This window comes from Rana temporaria, chromosome 2, assembly GCF_905171775.1.
Source record: "Rana temporaria chromosome 2, aRanTem1.1, whole genome shotgun sequence".
Lineage (NCBI taxonomy): Eukaryota > Metazoa > Chordata > Amphibia > Anura > Ranidae > Rana > Rana temporaria.
In genome coordinates, this window is record NC_053490.1 from 262,870,262 (window position 1) to 262,883,459 (window position 13,198).

Here is a 13,198-nt window from a genome sequence, read left to right on the forward strand (position 1 = left end):
AAACCATGTTAAACACAATTACAATACACATTCTCGTCAGAATATGCATATCATGTTAGGTAATCAAATCGTTCTATAGGATTGATTATCTTATAGTAGTTTAGATTTTTTTCTATACTTTTTAACTTTTTATCTGTATGAATTTACTTGAATGTTATTTTCATTGTATTAATTTTGGATGTAAATTTTCATATTGTGTATATTGGGCTGTTTGTACTTTTTGGATGAATTTCTATACATATTGTAATAATGCTGGTCTTTGTAGTACTCATACAGCATGTCCCAAATGTTCCCTTTTTTTCCTCCCTTATTATTGCCACAATTATATTTTAAGTTGTCACATACTATATACAATTGCCCATCTTTTAGAATGGTATTAAGCCCAAAAGCAAACGTTTATTATATTGCAGCTTACCATATCTTAGATGTGATGGTTGCATTTGTTTTCTTTTTTTGCAAAAACAACAAAAAAGGAGGTTCAAATATCTTCTTGGTATAGTCACATCCCTAAGATACATGGAAAAGCATAGTTTCCCCTTCTATAATGGAACTTTAAAGGCATAGGAGAGTACCAAATGTTGACATTTAAGTTCGAAGTTTTATTGAATTGGTTTACAAAAAGTAGAAAAACATATAATTGTCAAAAGATACAGCACACAATAAAAAGAATGAGGTACATTACCACACCATATTATTTCACATAACAGCTATTCAGTATCTATAAGAAGAGTTGTATCAACATACCGTTGTGTTTCGGAGTAACTTGGCTCCTTCCTCAGGGATAGTTTTTTTGCAAATAATGTAGGTACAGTCTACAAGATAAAAATCATGTTAAAAACATTGATCATGCTGTGTATATTGGTGGCTCCTATGGCAGTAAGTGAGATTTGCAAACGGTACTTACAGTATCCTCAAACCATGACACAACATTGTTCATAATGATTAAAAACATGAAAGTTTCAGAGAGGTGCCATCTTGGTTGACATACATCAAACCCTGACAGAGAAGTTGTAAAAAAGGGTGCAAAAAAAGTCTCCAGAAATATACCGAGAGGGTCCCAACACACATATATATATATATATATGTAAAATAGATGAGGGGGTAGTATGATGGCCTATAATCCCATCAAACTACATACCTCTTATCAAGTGATGAGTGGTGTTCTGCCAGACTATGTCAGACAGGACATGGAGGTATATAGGGTGGATGGTAGTTTCAAAGGGCCATAAAGCGCCCCTAAATGGGCTTACAATGTAGTCCCTAATAACTTCTCTGTTGGGGTTTGATGTATGTCAACCAAGATGGCACCCCTATGACCAATGTTATGTCATGGTTTTGAGAATACTGTAAGTATTGTTTGCAAATCTCACTTACTGCCATAGGAGCCACCAATATATACAGCATGATGAATGTTTTCAACATGATTTTCATCTTGTAGACTATACCTACACTAATTGCAAAAAACTATCCCTGAGGAAGGAGCCAAGTTACTCCGAAAATGTGTTGGATATGTTGATGCAACTCTTCCTATAGATACCGAATAGCTGTTATGTGAAATAAGGATGTGGTAATAGATACCTTATTCTTTTTATTGAGTACTGTATATTTTGACAATTATATGTTCTTCTACTTTTTGTAAACCAATTCAATTAAACTTTGGATTTGAATGTAAACATTTGGTACTCTCTTTTGCCTTTAAAGTCCCATTATAGAGGGGGAAACTATACTTTTCTATGTTTTTATTTTTTTTTTTACTTTTTTTCTTCTATTTTCATCTGGTCAGATCCTAATGAACTGTGGGATCCCTTTCCTGTGATATCTATTGCTTCATCAGAGACTGTCTTTGGGCTATGCCTAGACTCCTATGCCATCATGCTTTAGAGCAGTATATATAAAAAAATAATAAATAAAAATGGAATGTAGGTTAGAAAATAAAATAAAAATACTGAATAGTTGTATTGGACATTTGACTTTTGGATACTTTTACAAAGAATTGTTTTCTTCCAGGGATCTTAGTGATGTTGACTGTGACGGAGCGCTGACTCTTTCGGAATTTTGTGCAGCTTTTCACCTTATTGTTGCTAGAAAGAATGGCTTTGATTTGCCAGATACACTACCTAAGAACTTGTTGTCTGAAATTATTCAGTCAGGTAAGAAAATATATATATGTTTAACTGAATTTATCAACTGCTTTCATGTCATTTCTTGTTATCTTCCTGAGTATGCAATAGTACAATACTACAAATTAAAGTATAATGTATAATGTCTGTAAATGAGTTCCGGCACCTATTTTCTAAAAAGAAGGTTCATTTTAATGTGGGTAACATTTGAGATGATATATAATAAATAAAAAGGGAGGATTTTGTTCCATTTCCAATCACTGTGATTGCATGGGATGCTGTTACTCGTCATCCACGGCTGGTTAACCTCTACAGGTATAGGCAGGGCCGAAACTAGGGGGGGCACATGCCCTGGGTGACGCATCTAGGGGGTTACGCCAGGGGTTCTGTCACCCCTACCGCATTGGGAAGCGATGCACTAAGGGTGTCACTGCCGCCATGTATAGGCAGCTCCCTATGAATTGTTTGCCAACTAAATAGGAGGGAGACTGCACAGGTGCACTAATGCTAAATTACTCTGCTCCTCCTGCCCGCCAGCACTATAGAAAGGCATTCCAGAGTGTTGCTTCAGCATGAAAGAGACTTCGTGGAACTGGGGGGGGGGGGCTGTAGAGGAGGCATTGAACTAGGAGGGGAGTGCAGAGAAAGCCAACAAACTAAGAAAATAAAAAAACACACAAAGACTTCTACACACCCTAAATAGTTGGACTACAAAAAGGATTTATTGCTTAAAAAGCGATGTACAAAAAATTATTAGCACAGTATCCCGAATCCCCCCATAGACCATAAAATAATTCCCTAAGGAGCAGGGAATGTTTCTAGATGGTCTGACCCTCCACAGTGTTATTCCTCTAAAACCACACACACCTCGCAAACCGAGGGGCACAAAGTGCACTCCCCACAGTAAGCAGACCCACCCTCCCCAATATAAAACACCCCCCTAAATCCATAAATGTTCTCTCAAAGCCAGCTGTAATGGGACCCCTGCAACTCGTTCCTAGAATGGGGCAGTGTATTCCTGTGGAAACACAGATATCATGTACCACACTATCCCGTAGTGGAAAGATGCACTACATATATAACCACATTCAATAGTAACCATACAAATACCCTGGTATTTTTATGTTACCATAACTCAGTCACTCATCTGGGCTAAAGAAAACGGGATTTGAAAATGAACATATCAATGAAAGATTATTGCATCCATTTGCAAATCCTGACAGTCAGGATAGCCAAGGATGTACTCGGTCCCGACTGCTCTAATCCAGGCAAGTAATTATTTGGGAACAGGGAGATATGCAAACACTGAAAGAACCATTATAAAGTGCAATGTACTGATCTGATCTGTTCAGATATTCATTCACCATACCATGGGAAAATAGCCACAGATTATAGTATAATTAGCATAACAGCATGAGGGAGTTCCCGCAGTGTGCAAGTAATTCCTATCACTCACAGGTATAGGTAGGTTCTCGATGCTTCAGTATGCTTTTATTACTTACTGATCCTGCTGTTTTCCATACAAGAATCTCCACATATATTAGAGGGAGTCAGCCTGTCAGTGTATTCCTTATACGTACGGCTCTGCAGTAGGCAGTTACCTTGTCTGTGGTGTTCAGATTTTCTTGTCTGTGATAATCAGACTGTGCTGATCACAGATAAAGTTTCTTCAGTCAGATGGATTCCTCCGGTCTGTGCATCATATGCTCGGGTTCAATGTCCCTGAAAATGGGTGGCTGAGTCAGATAAGGAGCGGGGGTGCATGTCCCAGCATTTAGATGTGACATACTGAAGCAGAGCCTCTGAACTGGGGGGGTAGGGTTAAAGAGGCCCTTGACTAGGAAATGGTGGTTGGTGTTGCAAAGGCCCCTGGATGGTGGGTTCACAACATAAATCAGGACATTTATCAATTGTTGCAAGTAATGTAAAACAGGAGCAGGGAGACAGGTCCTGTGATAGATTTATTGCTTGTTTGCCTGTACTTCTCGTGTGGATCACAGCAGTGCAGATTGGTTTGCACTCCTGGGACCCCCTGTGACCCGTTTTCAGCTGTCAGCGAGCTGTCGGCTAACGTCACAAAGCCGATTCAGGCATGTGAGCGATTCCTGACCATATGGTTGCAATCTTTTCCCAGCCTGCACTGGCTCTGTGAGGTCAGCCGACAGCTCGCTAAGCTAGCCGCTCCAGTCCCCTCCACAGCCCAGTGTTTCAGTAAGCATGGGGGGTAGAACAAAGAACCAGAGACTGACAGCCACCAGCTCTCTGCTCAGGGAGCACTGAGAACTGAGTGATCAGTTTGATTACTCGGTTCTCAGCCTGACAGCCGGCGGGGGGACAGATATAGCATCCACCTACGTAAGTATGATTAAAAAAAAACTCATATACCCGACATCTCCTCTTTCCTGCTATAACACGTGACAATTAGGCCTCATTCACATGGAGCATATGCACCCATGCCCAGTGTGATAGTTGTGTACCATGTGGGGATACTTGGTGTTCTGTGCATCCATGTACAGGCAGTCCAGTCAAGGTCAGTTGGGACGCAGCAGCTGCATGGACACAGTCAAATGTAAAAATATGACACGCAGACTGGAAGGGATGCATGTATCCGAACGCAGTGTCTGCATTTGGATCTGTGCACCCACTTCTATAGGTGAAGCTCTCTGTTGGATGCAGATGCAGCAAAAAGTGGCTCAGCATACAGGACCTGTTTCAGCACTTGTCTGAATGAGGGGAATTTATCAAAACTAGAACAGACACAACCCGGAGCAGCTGTTCATGGCACCCAATCAGCTCATAGCTTTCATTTTCAAAGCTGAACAAGCTGAAGATAGAAGCTGATTGGTTGTCATGCACTGCTGTTCCAGATTCTTACTGCAACAGTTTTCATAAATTCCCCACACTGTGTTTTACATTTCTCACTCCTGACTACTGCATTCTAAGTACAACCGATGCTTTAAAGTGGTTGTAAATGCACAAGGTTTTTTACCTTCATGCATGAAGGTAAAAAACCTTCTGTGTTTGCCAAGACCCTGAAACTGAGCTGCAGCATGGTGGCCAAGACCATACAGTGGTTTAACAGGACAGGTTCCACTGAGAACAGGCCTCACCATGGTCGACCAAAGAAGTTGAGTGCACATGCTCAGCGCCATATCCAGAGGTTGTCGTATGAGTGCTGCCAGCATTCCTGCCGAGGTTGAAGGGGTGGGTGGGTCAGCCTGTCAGTGCTCAGACCATGCACTGCAAACTGCACTAAATTGGTCCGCATGACTGTCATCCCAGAAGGAAGCCTCTTGTGAAGATAATGCACAAGAAAGCCTGCAAACTATTTTCTGAAGACAAGCAGACTAAAGACATGGATTACTGGAACCATGTCCTGTGGCTTGATGAGACAAAGATAAACGTATTTGGTTCAGATGGTGTCAAGCCTGTGTGGTGGCAACCAGGTGAGGAGTACAAAGACAAGTGTGTCTTGCCTACAGTGAAGCATGGTGGTGGGAGTGTCATGGTCTGGGGCTGCATGAGTGCTGCCGGCACTGGGGCGCTATAGTTCATTGAGGGAAACATGAATGCCAACATGTACTGTGACATACTGAAGCAGAGCATTATCCCCTCCCTTCGGAGGCTGGGCCGCAGGGCAGTATTCCAACATGATAAAGACCCCAAACACACCTCCAAGACAACCACTGCCTTGCTAAAGAAGCTGAGGGTAAAGGTGATGGACTGGCCAAGCATGTCTCCAGACATAAAACCCTATTGAGCATATGTGGGGCATCTTCAAATGGAAGTTGGAGGAGCCCAACGTCTCAAACATCCACCAGCTCTGTGATGTTTTTAATGGAGGAGTGGAAGAGGATTCCAGAGGCAACCTGTGAAGCTCTGGTGAACTCCATGCCCAAGAGGGTTAAGGCAGTGCTGGAAAATAATGGTGGCCACACATAATATTGACACTTTGGGCCAAATTTGGACATTCTCACTTAGGGGTGTACTCACTTTTGTTGCCAGCGGTTTAGATATTAATGGCTGTGTGTTGAATTATTTTGAGGGGACATTTACACTGTTATACAAGCTGTACACTCACTACTTTACATTGTAGCAAAGTGTAATTTCTTCAGTGTTGTCACATGAAAAGATATAAAATATTTTCAAAAATGTGAGGGGTGTACTCACTGTTGTGAGATACTGTGTGTATATAATTTTTTTTTACATTAGAAAAATACTAGTTGGATTATTATTGGTTGTTATGAATATGATATGTGCCTTCTGTGCTTGTAAATGTGGTCTGATCCTTGTTTCACTGACAAGATGGAAACATATAATCTCTTGCCACTTTTCACTGGGATTTGTGTATTGATTACTCGTGTAGTGATGCTACTACTGTAAAGCTTTCCTCGCCAACGTGTAACTAGAACAATGTATCAGTATTTAAAAGGCATGTAATAAATACAACCGAAGGATAATATGATGAATGGGTTCTACAAATTGCAGCAAAAGCAATAAATCCAGATTGATACCATCTAAGCAAAGTGTGTATGAGTATAGAAACAAACATCACACAGCCTTACAGATGTCAATCTGCTGGGCTGCAGTTTTCAAAAGCAGACATTTATGGCTTCATGCCTGGAATAAGAATTACAGCAACAAGCTGCTTCTGAAACATCACAAGCTGCACAGGAGTATGATGGCCTAGTCAGTGTACTAATAATCACACAGAAAATCTGCCACAAAGACCTAGAAATACACTAAATGCATTTATATTTTAATACATTTCCTTTTCTGCTTCTGTATAAACAGACACATTTTACTGGTTCAACTGGTACTTTTCAGTTAGCGCTTGACGGGCAGTGGAGACGTTTTATGTTTTCTCCCCACCACCGGTTTTAACCCCTGAAAATCCACACCACTGTGCTGTAATGTGTGTGAGTGTGACCCAACCTTTTTCTGTTAAAAGGGCGTAACGCGACGGATGGTACTGCATTCCGAATGTGACCAGGGAAGGGGGAGGCCTGTGGGTAATTGTGTTTTGCACTGCAATACTTTGTATGCACATATACTTACCGTATATAAATAGCATTTGCAACTTAAAGAGGAGCAGTTTAGGAATAGAAAGAATGTGGCTCAAACACCTGTTTTTACCACCCCCCTAACCACAGCTGTACACGTAGCCCAACTGTGAGCAATACCGATTGACAATTTAATTTAATCTTGGAAGGCCATAAGCAGATTTGTTTTTGAGATATTACTGTCAAATTAAAGTTGCAATTTTTTATTACAAATATATTTTTAGAGCTGAACTTTAGGCAGATATAAAAGAAAATTATAAAACAAATACAGCTTTATGATAATTAATGCATCATTAAATGTATTTGTAATGCAAGTAGTGTACATACCAGAATATTAACTGGTATCCACGACTTTCAGCTGCTGTACAGCAGGGCTGGAGTGTGCGAGGATGGAGAAGAACAAGCAGCCAATCAGTTTATGTTCTGGCAAGCAGCATGCTGAAAGGGGTGGCAGAGAGATGAGCATGTCACTGAGCTTCTTCTCTTTTCACTGTGCAATCACAGGAAGGGGCAGGTCCAGGACGATTTGGGCTCAAAGGAAGTGGGTTGAATAAGGCTAGCCATCAGACATTTAGCAGCAGAAAAATGCACCATTTTTATCTTACTTTTGACTGCTTTAATGTAGGTGTGTATGAAGTGATGATTTTTTCCTATATGTTCTCATTTGCATTGTTACAGAACATTGTCTTGCATTTGAAAAAAAAAAGTAATGAATATCGATTTCATTTCAGCATCTTTGAAGCCTAGTACTGATGGTATGTATGAAGCGTATCGTGGAACAAGCACAGTTTGTCCAGTTAGAAAAGAGGTGAGAAGGACATTTTTTAAATACAAATATGCAAACATCTGTACATATAGGCCCAGATTCACGTAGATCGGCGCAAAATTGTGCGGGCGTAACTTATCTCATTTACGTTACGCCTCCGCAACTTACACGGGCAAGTGCTGTATTCTCAAAGCACTTGCTCTGTAAGTTGCGGCAACGTAGCATAAATCACCCGTCGGAATTCAAATTCGGCAGGTAGGGGGCGTGTATCATTTAAATGAAGCGCGTCCCCGCGCCGAACGAACTGCGAATGCGCCGTCCGTAAAATCTCCCAGTGTGCATTGCTCTAAATGACGTCACAAGGACGTCATTGGTTTTGACGTGAACGTAAATGACGTCCAGCCCCATTCATGGACGACTTACGCAAACGACGTAACTTTTTAAATTTTCGACGCGGGAACGACGGCCATACTTAACATCGGCTGCCCCTCATATAGCAGGGGCAACTTTACGCCGGGAAAAGCCTAACGCAAGAGTCGTAACTTTACTGCGTCGGCCGCGTGTACGTTCGGGAATTCGTATCTAGCTAATTTGCATACTCGACGTTGATTTCGACGGAAGCGCCACCTAGCGGGCAAAAAAAAAATGCACTTAAGATCCGACGGCGTAAGAGACTTAGGCCTGTCGGATCTAATGGATATCTATGCGTAACTGATTCTAAGAATCAGTCGCATAAATACGACGTAAGTCATTTAAGAATCTGGGCCTTAAAGTTTACCAGGAAGCAGAGAAACATATGGCTACTTCTGGAGCTTACCTTCTTCTAAAAATGCTAGCCGCCTGGCAGTTTTTCTAACTTACTGGTTCACTCTTTTGCAAGTCACTGACCTGGAACATGTTTGCAGATCAAGAAAGTCAGGCAAATGTCTGAATTCCTCATCTGCTTGCTTGTTTTAAAGCAGGAGGGTCTGAATGAGTGCCAAGCAACTAGCATTTTCAGAAGAGGCGCGTCCCTGTTTTTCTAATGACAAGTTTCCTTTCATTTATGTTGGTAGTTCTACCTAAATAGCCAATGTACTTTACCAGTTAAAATGTAAAAATCTGCCACTGAGCTGAAATAGCTGCATGCCACCATTTTATGCAATTTTCTTTGTCTATTTTAGTAGACATATGCTGCATTAAGCACCAGAGTTAGTACTCCAGCAGCATTGTCAGTATTACAGGTTTCTTTTGTGTTATTACAAGGTTCAGTACAAGACTGCATGCCCTCTGGCATATGGAAATAATCCCATTTGCGCTGAATCATTCTGCCATGAGCTGGTAGAACAATCCAGTGTAAAAAATGCTCAGTCTGGTGCGTATTTACGTGTGTTGATGCGTGTATTTGTGTATATTTATGTACATTTGTGTATATTTATGTATGCAAGGCGTATGCATGTAATTTCAATCTAGTGGCTAGAATATTCATTTGTTCTAGCTACTAGGCTAAAATTATGCCAGTACACTTCTCTCCAAATGCAGGTTTGAGGATTTGTTTTATGCCCTAAATCCTGCTCAGAAATACAAATCTAAACACCACAATGTGCATGGAAACATTGGCTAATGGAGAGCTGCATTCAGAGGCAAAAAAAATAAAAGTGCTTCTAAAAGCGTGTGCATAAAGCCTAATGATCATGAGAGGTAAAAATACATTGTAGAATCTTACTGTATTCTTATTTTGTATTTACTGTTATAATCAGCTAGAAACGGTCTGTGAAGATCCAGCCAACGCAGAGCCACTGATTGTCTTTGATTTGGAAACCAGTAACACTGAGCAAGTTAGTAGTAATTATTGTTTCTGTCTTTTTTTTTTTTTATACTTGATTTATATTATCTAATTTTCTAATGCTGTGCAGACCAGCTCTAATTGGTTTGGATGCGTTCAAAGTTTTCCATTTAAATCCTTTCAGATCCTCACACAACCCAGCTATGACTAAGCATCTATCCATGATGTGAAACATGTCAGCCTTTTGTCCCCTGTGTCTACTTCCTTCTATTGATTGCAGTGTTGCATGAATTTTTGGATGTCATACAGCTTTGGATTTTATCCTTAGGCGATTTATTGAAATAAAATAAACAATCAGAGTCCGGCAGTCCAGGATCATTTCTTTTTTCCACGGATCAGCGCAGAGTCTGCACCTGTTAGTGCTACAGGGCGGGAGCACAGCATAGGTTGCAGGGCTTGAAGCAGTACTTTTTTTCCATTAATTTATATTATGTTTATTATGTGAATGCTATTCTCATTTTAGAAAAGTCATGACTGTGAGGCCTCGTACACACGACAGAGAAACTCGACGTGCTTGGCACGTCGAGTTCCTCGTCTCGTTTTGGGATGAAGCCGCCGAAGAGCTCGGCGGGCCGCCTTCTCCTATAGAACAACGCGGCCAACGAGAAAATAGAGAACATGTTCTCTATTTTCTCGTCGAGCTCCTCGGCGGCTCCATCGAGCCAAAACTGTACAGACGACAGAGATTCTCGGCAGAATCCGGGTTTTGACCGAGTTTCTCGGCGAATTCTGCCGAGAATCTCTGTCGTGTGTACGAGGCCTGACTCTTTGACAATGGTCATGCAGAGCCACTGATAAGGGGTAGCACCAGGGCCGGACTTACCATTGGCCTTGACTGGGCTCAAGCCCAGGGGCCCCACCCAATAGGGGGCCCCCTTTAAAAAAAAAAAAAAAAAATTTTTTTTTTTTTTTTTTTTTAGGGGTCCGGAGGCCCCCAGGGCCCCGGACGGCAACCCCCCTTTTTTTATTTATTTTTTACCTTAAGCTGTGCAAGGGGCCCCAAAATTCCTGATGGCGGCTCTGCGCATACCTCCCAACACGCACGGATTCTGTGGGACTTTCCCGCACAGACAGCTTCTTCCTGCAGTCCCGCAAAAGGGTTAATTTTCCCGCACTGCAAGAGGAGGCAGCACGGAAGCAGGAGGAACCGGAGTGGTGTGTGGAGGACTGTGGCTGCTGAAGGGAAGAAAGCCGACAGCCGGGCTAATGACAGTCTGTGGCCCCGGCTGTTGGCACAGGTGAGAGGCACTCCCCCCCTCAACAACTGCAAAATCCCCCCCCCCCGCTCAACAACTTTAATGCGCTCCCCCCCGCTCAACAACTTCAATTCGCCCCCCCCCCCGCTCAACAACTTCGATCCCCCCCAATTCTCGGCTCCAGGGGGCCCCTTCAACACTCAAGCCCAGGGGCCCCCCCCACCCTAAGTCCTGCCCTGGGTAGCACTAGTCCTCCTGGGCATGCAGGGGGCCCCAAGCAACAGGGGAATCGGATGTAGGCAGAAGAGGGGATGATTGGTGCTTTGGGAAGGCTACTACAGGTACTGATCCTTTGTGTGACTCTTCCTGCAACAGCTGAAAGTCTTTTTCTCCTCTCTTGCTTCCAGCTGCTGCAGGGAGAGACACACAGGGGATCAGATCCTGTAATTGGCAGCCCTCCACCTCCGATGCACTGATCATCCTCTGTTCACTATCTTAAAACCCCTGGCTGTCCAGGCACCCCCCCCCCCCCCCCCCGCCTTGCAGTGCTGCCAATTCCCTTATCTTCTCTCCCGACAGCTGCCACTGCTGCTTTCGGAATGGATAAAGGGGGGGAGGTTAACCGGTAAATATTTCATATTTACCCACCCCTTCCTTTTGTAAATGTTATGATCACTCACTGTGTTCATTCATAACTGAAGCACAGTAAACTGTGTTTACTATGCTTCAGTTTGTGAATGAACAGGAGTCTCTACAGAGCGATTTCTGTACAGTATGTCCCACGTTCCCTTCTCTGTCAGAAAAGTGAGATATCTGGGGTCTGTTTAGGCCCCTGATAATTCACAAAAGCACCCTCAGCGTTCTGATAAAAATAAATGCATAAAAATGTAAAAAAACATTTTTTTTTTTAAATAATTACAAATGTGCCCTCACTCACCAGCTCAAAAAGGGTTAATCACCTGTATTATAAAAGGATCTGTAGTTCCTTTTATAATAGTTGTATCAGTCCTCTCCTGTTATTCCATCAGGTGGATTAAGGCTCCTTATATGGATATGGGGAAATAAAACCAGAGGGATTCCATAGCGTAATGCTGTTTATTTGAATAAAAACAGACTGCATACTAACAATATCCTCCTCTTGTATGTGGGCATGTAGGATCACTGCTCTGAAAGCTCAACACCGCGATCTGCATTATAAAGATCGGGCGTGATGTAATCGGAGATGTTCACCTTGTTAAAACAGGTGATTAACCCTTTTTGAGCTGGTGAGTGAGGGCACTTTATCACCGATATCTGAACATATTTTTAAGAACTCCTTATCCATTCAGGACTGTTTTTGCACTCAGCACTTTTTTCACTTTAGTATATTGTTTGGCTACAAATACTATATTGTTGTTTGTAAAGCATACTGCATGTCATACGATATAATTATATCATAATTTAGTACCACAATTCTATAGGATTGAATATTTACATTTTTTTTTTTGGAGACAGCGCTGGTTACACATACATTTTCTTTCACTTCACAATTATGTGCCACTTTGTGTTGGTCTATCACATAAAATCTGAAGAAAATACATTTATGTTTTTGGTTGTAACATGTGAAAAATTTCAAGGGGTATGAATACTTTTTCAAAGCACTGTAGGTCTCTTTGTAAGCAGCCGTGGGACCTTACCTTCACCAGCAGATGGCAATGTTAGTTAAAATAGCAATTGCAGTCTAGTGAATTCTAGAAGCTGCAGAAGACTGGTGCCTCTGCCTGCTATTACAGAGATAGGTTGCAAATAAACAAGAAGACTAAAAGTCTCAGTTTAAACCATCTATACAGCAGTATAACACAAGCTGATTTCTAAAACCAAAAGATATTTCTTTCCTTTTCTTTTTTAACAATACCGTAAAAAAAAAAAAAAAAGAATCTGTAACTGAATTTGGTTGCTTCACTGATATGGGCAGTGCTGTTTCCTATGAATTTCCTCTGAGCTTCTTATATTTGTCTTGTTGACGGCTGAATCCGTTTGCTTTTGAGAAGCGGTGGTGAATCAATCTGATTCACCTCTGATTTTCATTTGCAGAGTGTCATACCACAACACCATCAGTGGAGTGCACAATATACTCTGCAAACAGTAGTGCTTGAAAAAATATTGTTCTTCATGGCATAGTAAAAAAACGATGGAGAAAAGGGGATGTAGATGTGGCACTGTTCTGACATTCTGTACTCTATTTGATG

At 41.7% G+C, this 13,198-nt stretch overlaps 1 protein-coding gene across 3 annotated transcripts in view; it reads left to right on the forward strand.

Moving 5' to 3' along the window:
• Nucleotides 1-13,198, forward strand: part of REPS2 (RALBP1 associated Eps domain containing 2) — a 192,141-nt gene that overhangs the window by 90,272 nt on the left and 88,671 nt on the right. For all 3 annotated transcript variants that reach the window (XM_040336880.1, XM_040336878.1, XM_040336879.1), the window contains exons 8-10: nucleotides 2,008-2,150; nucleotides 7,915-7,991; nucleotides 9,689-9,766. In XM_040336880.1, coding sequence (XP_040192814.1) covers nucleotides 2,008-2,150; nucleotides 7,915-7,991; nucleotides 9,689-9,766 — 298 coding nt within the window. The remainder of the gene's footprint in view (nucleotides 1-2,007; nucleotides 2,151-7,914; nucleotides 7,992-9,688; nucleotides 9,767-13,198) is intronic.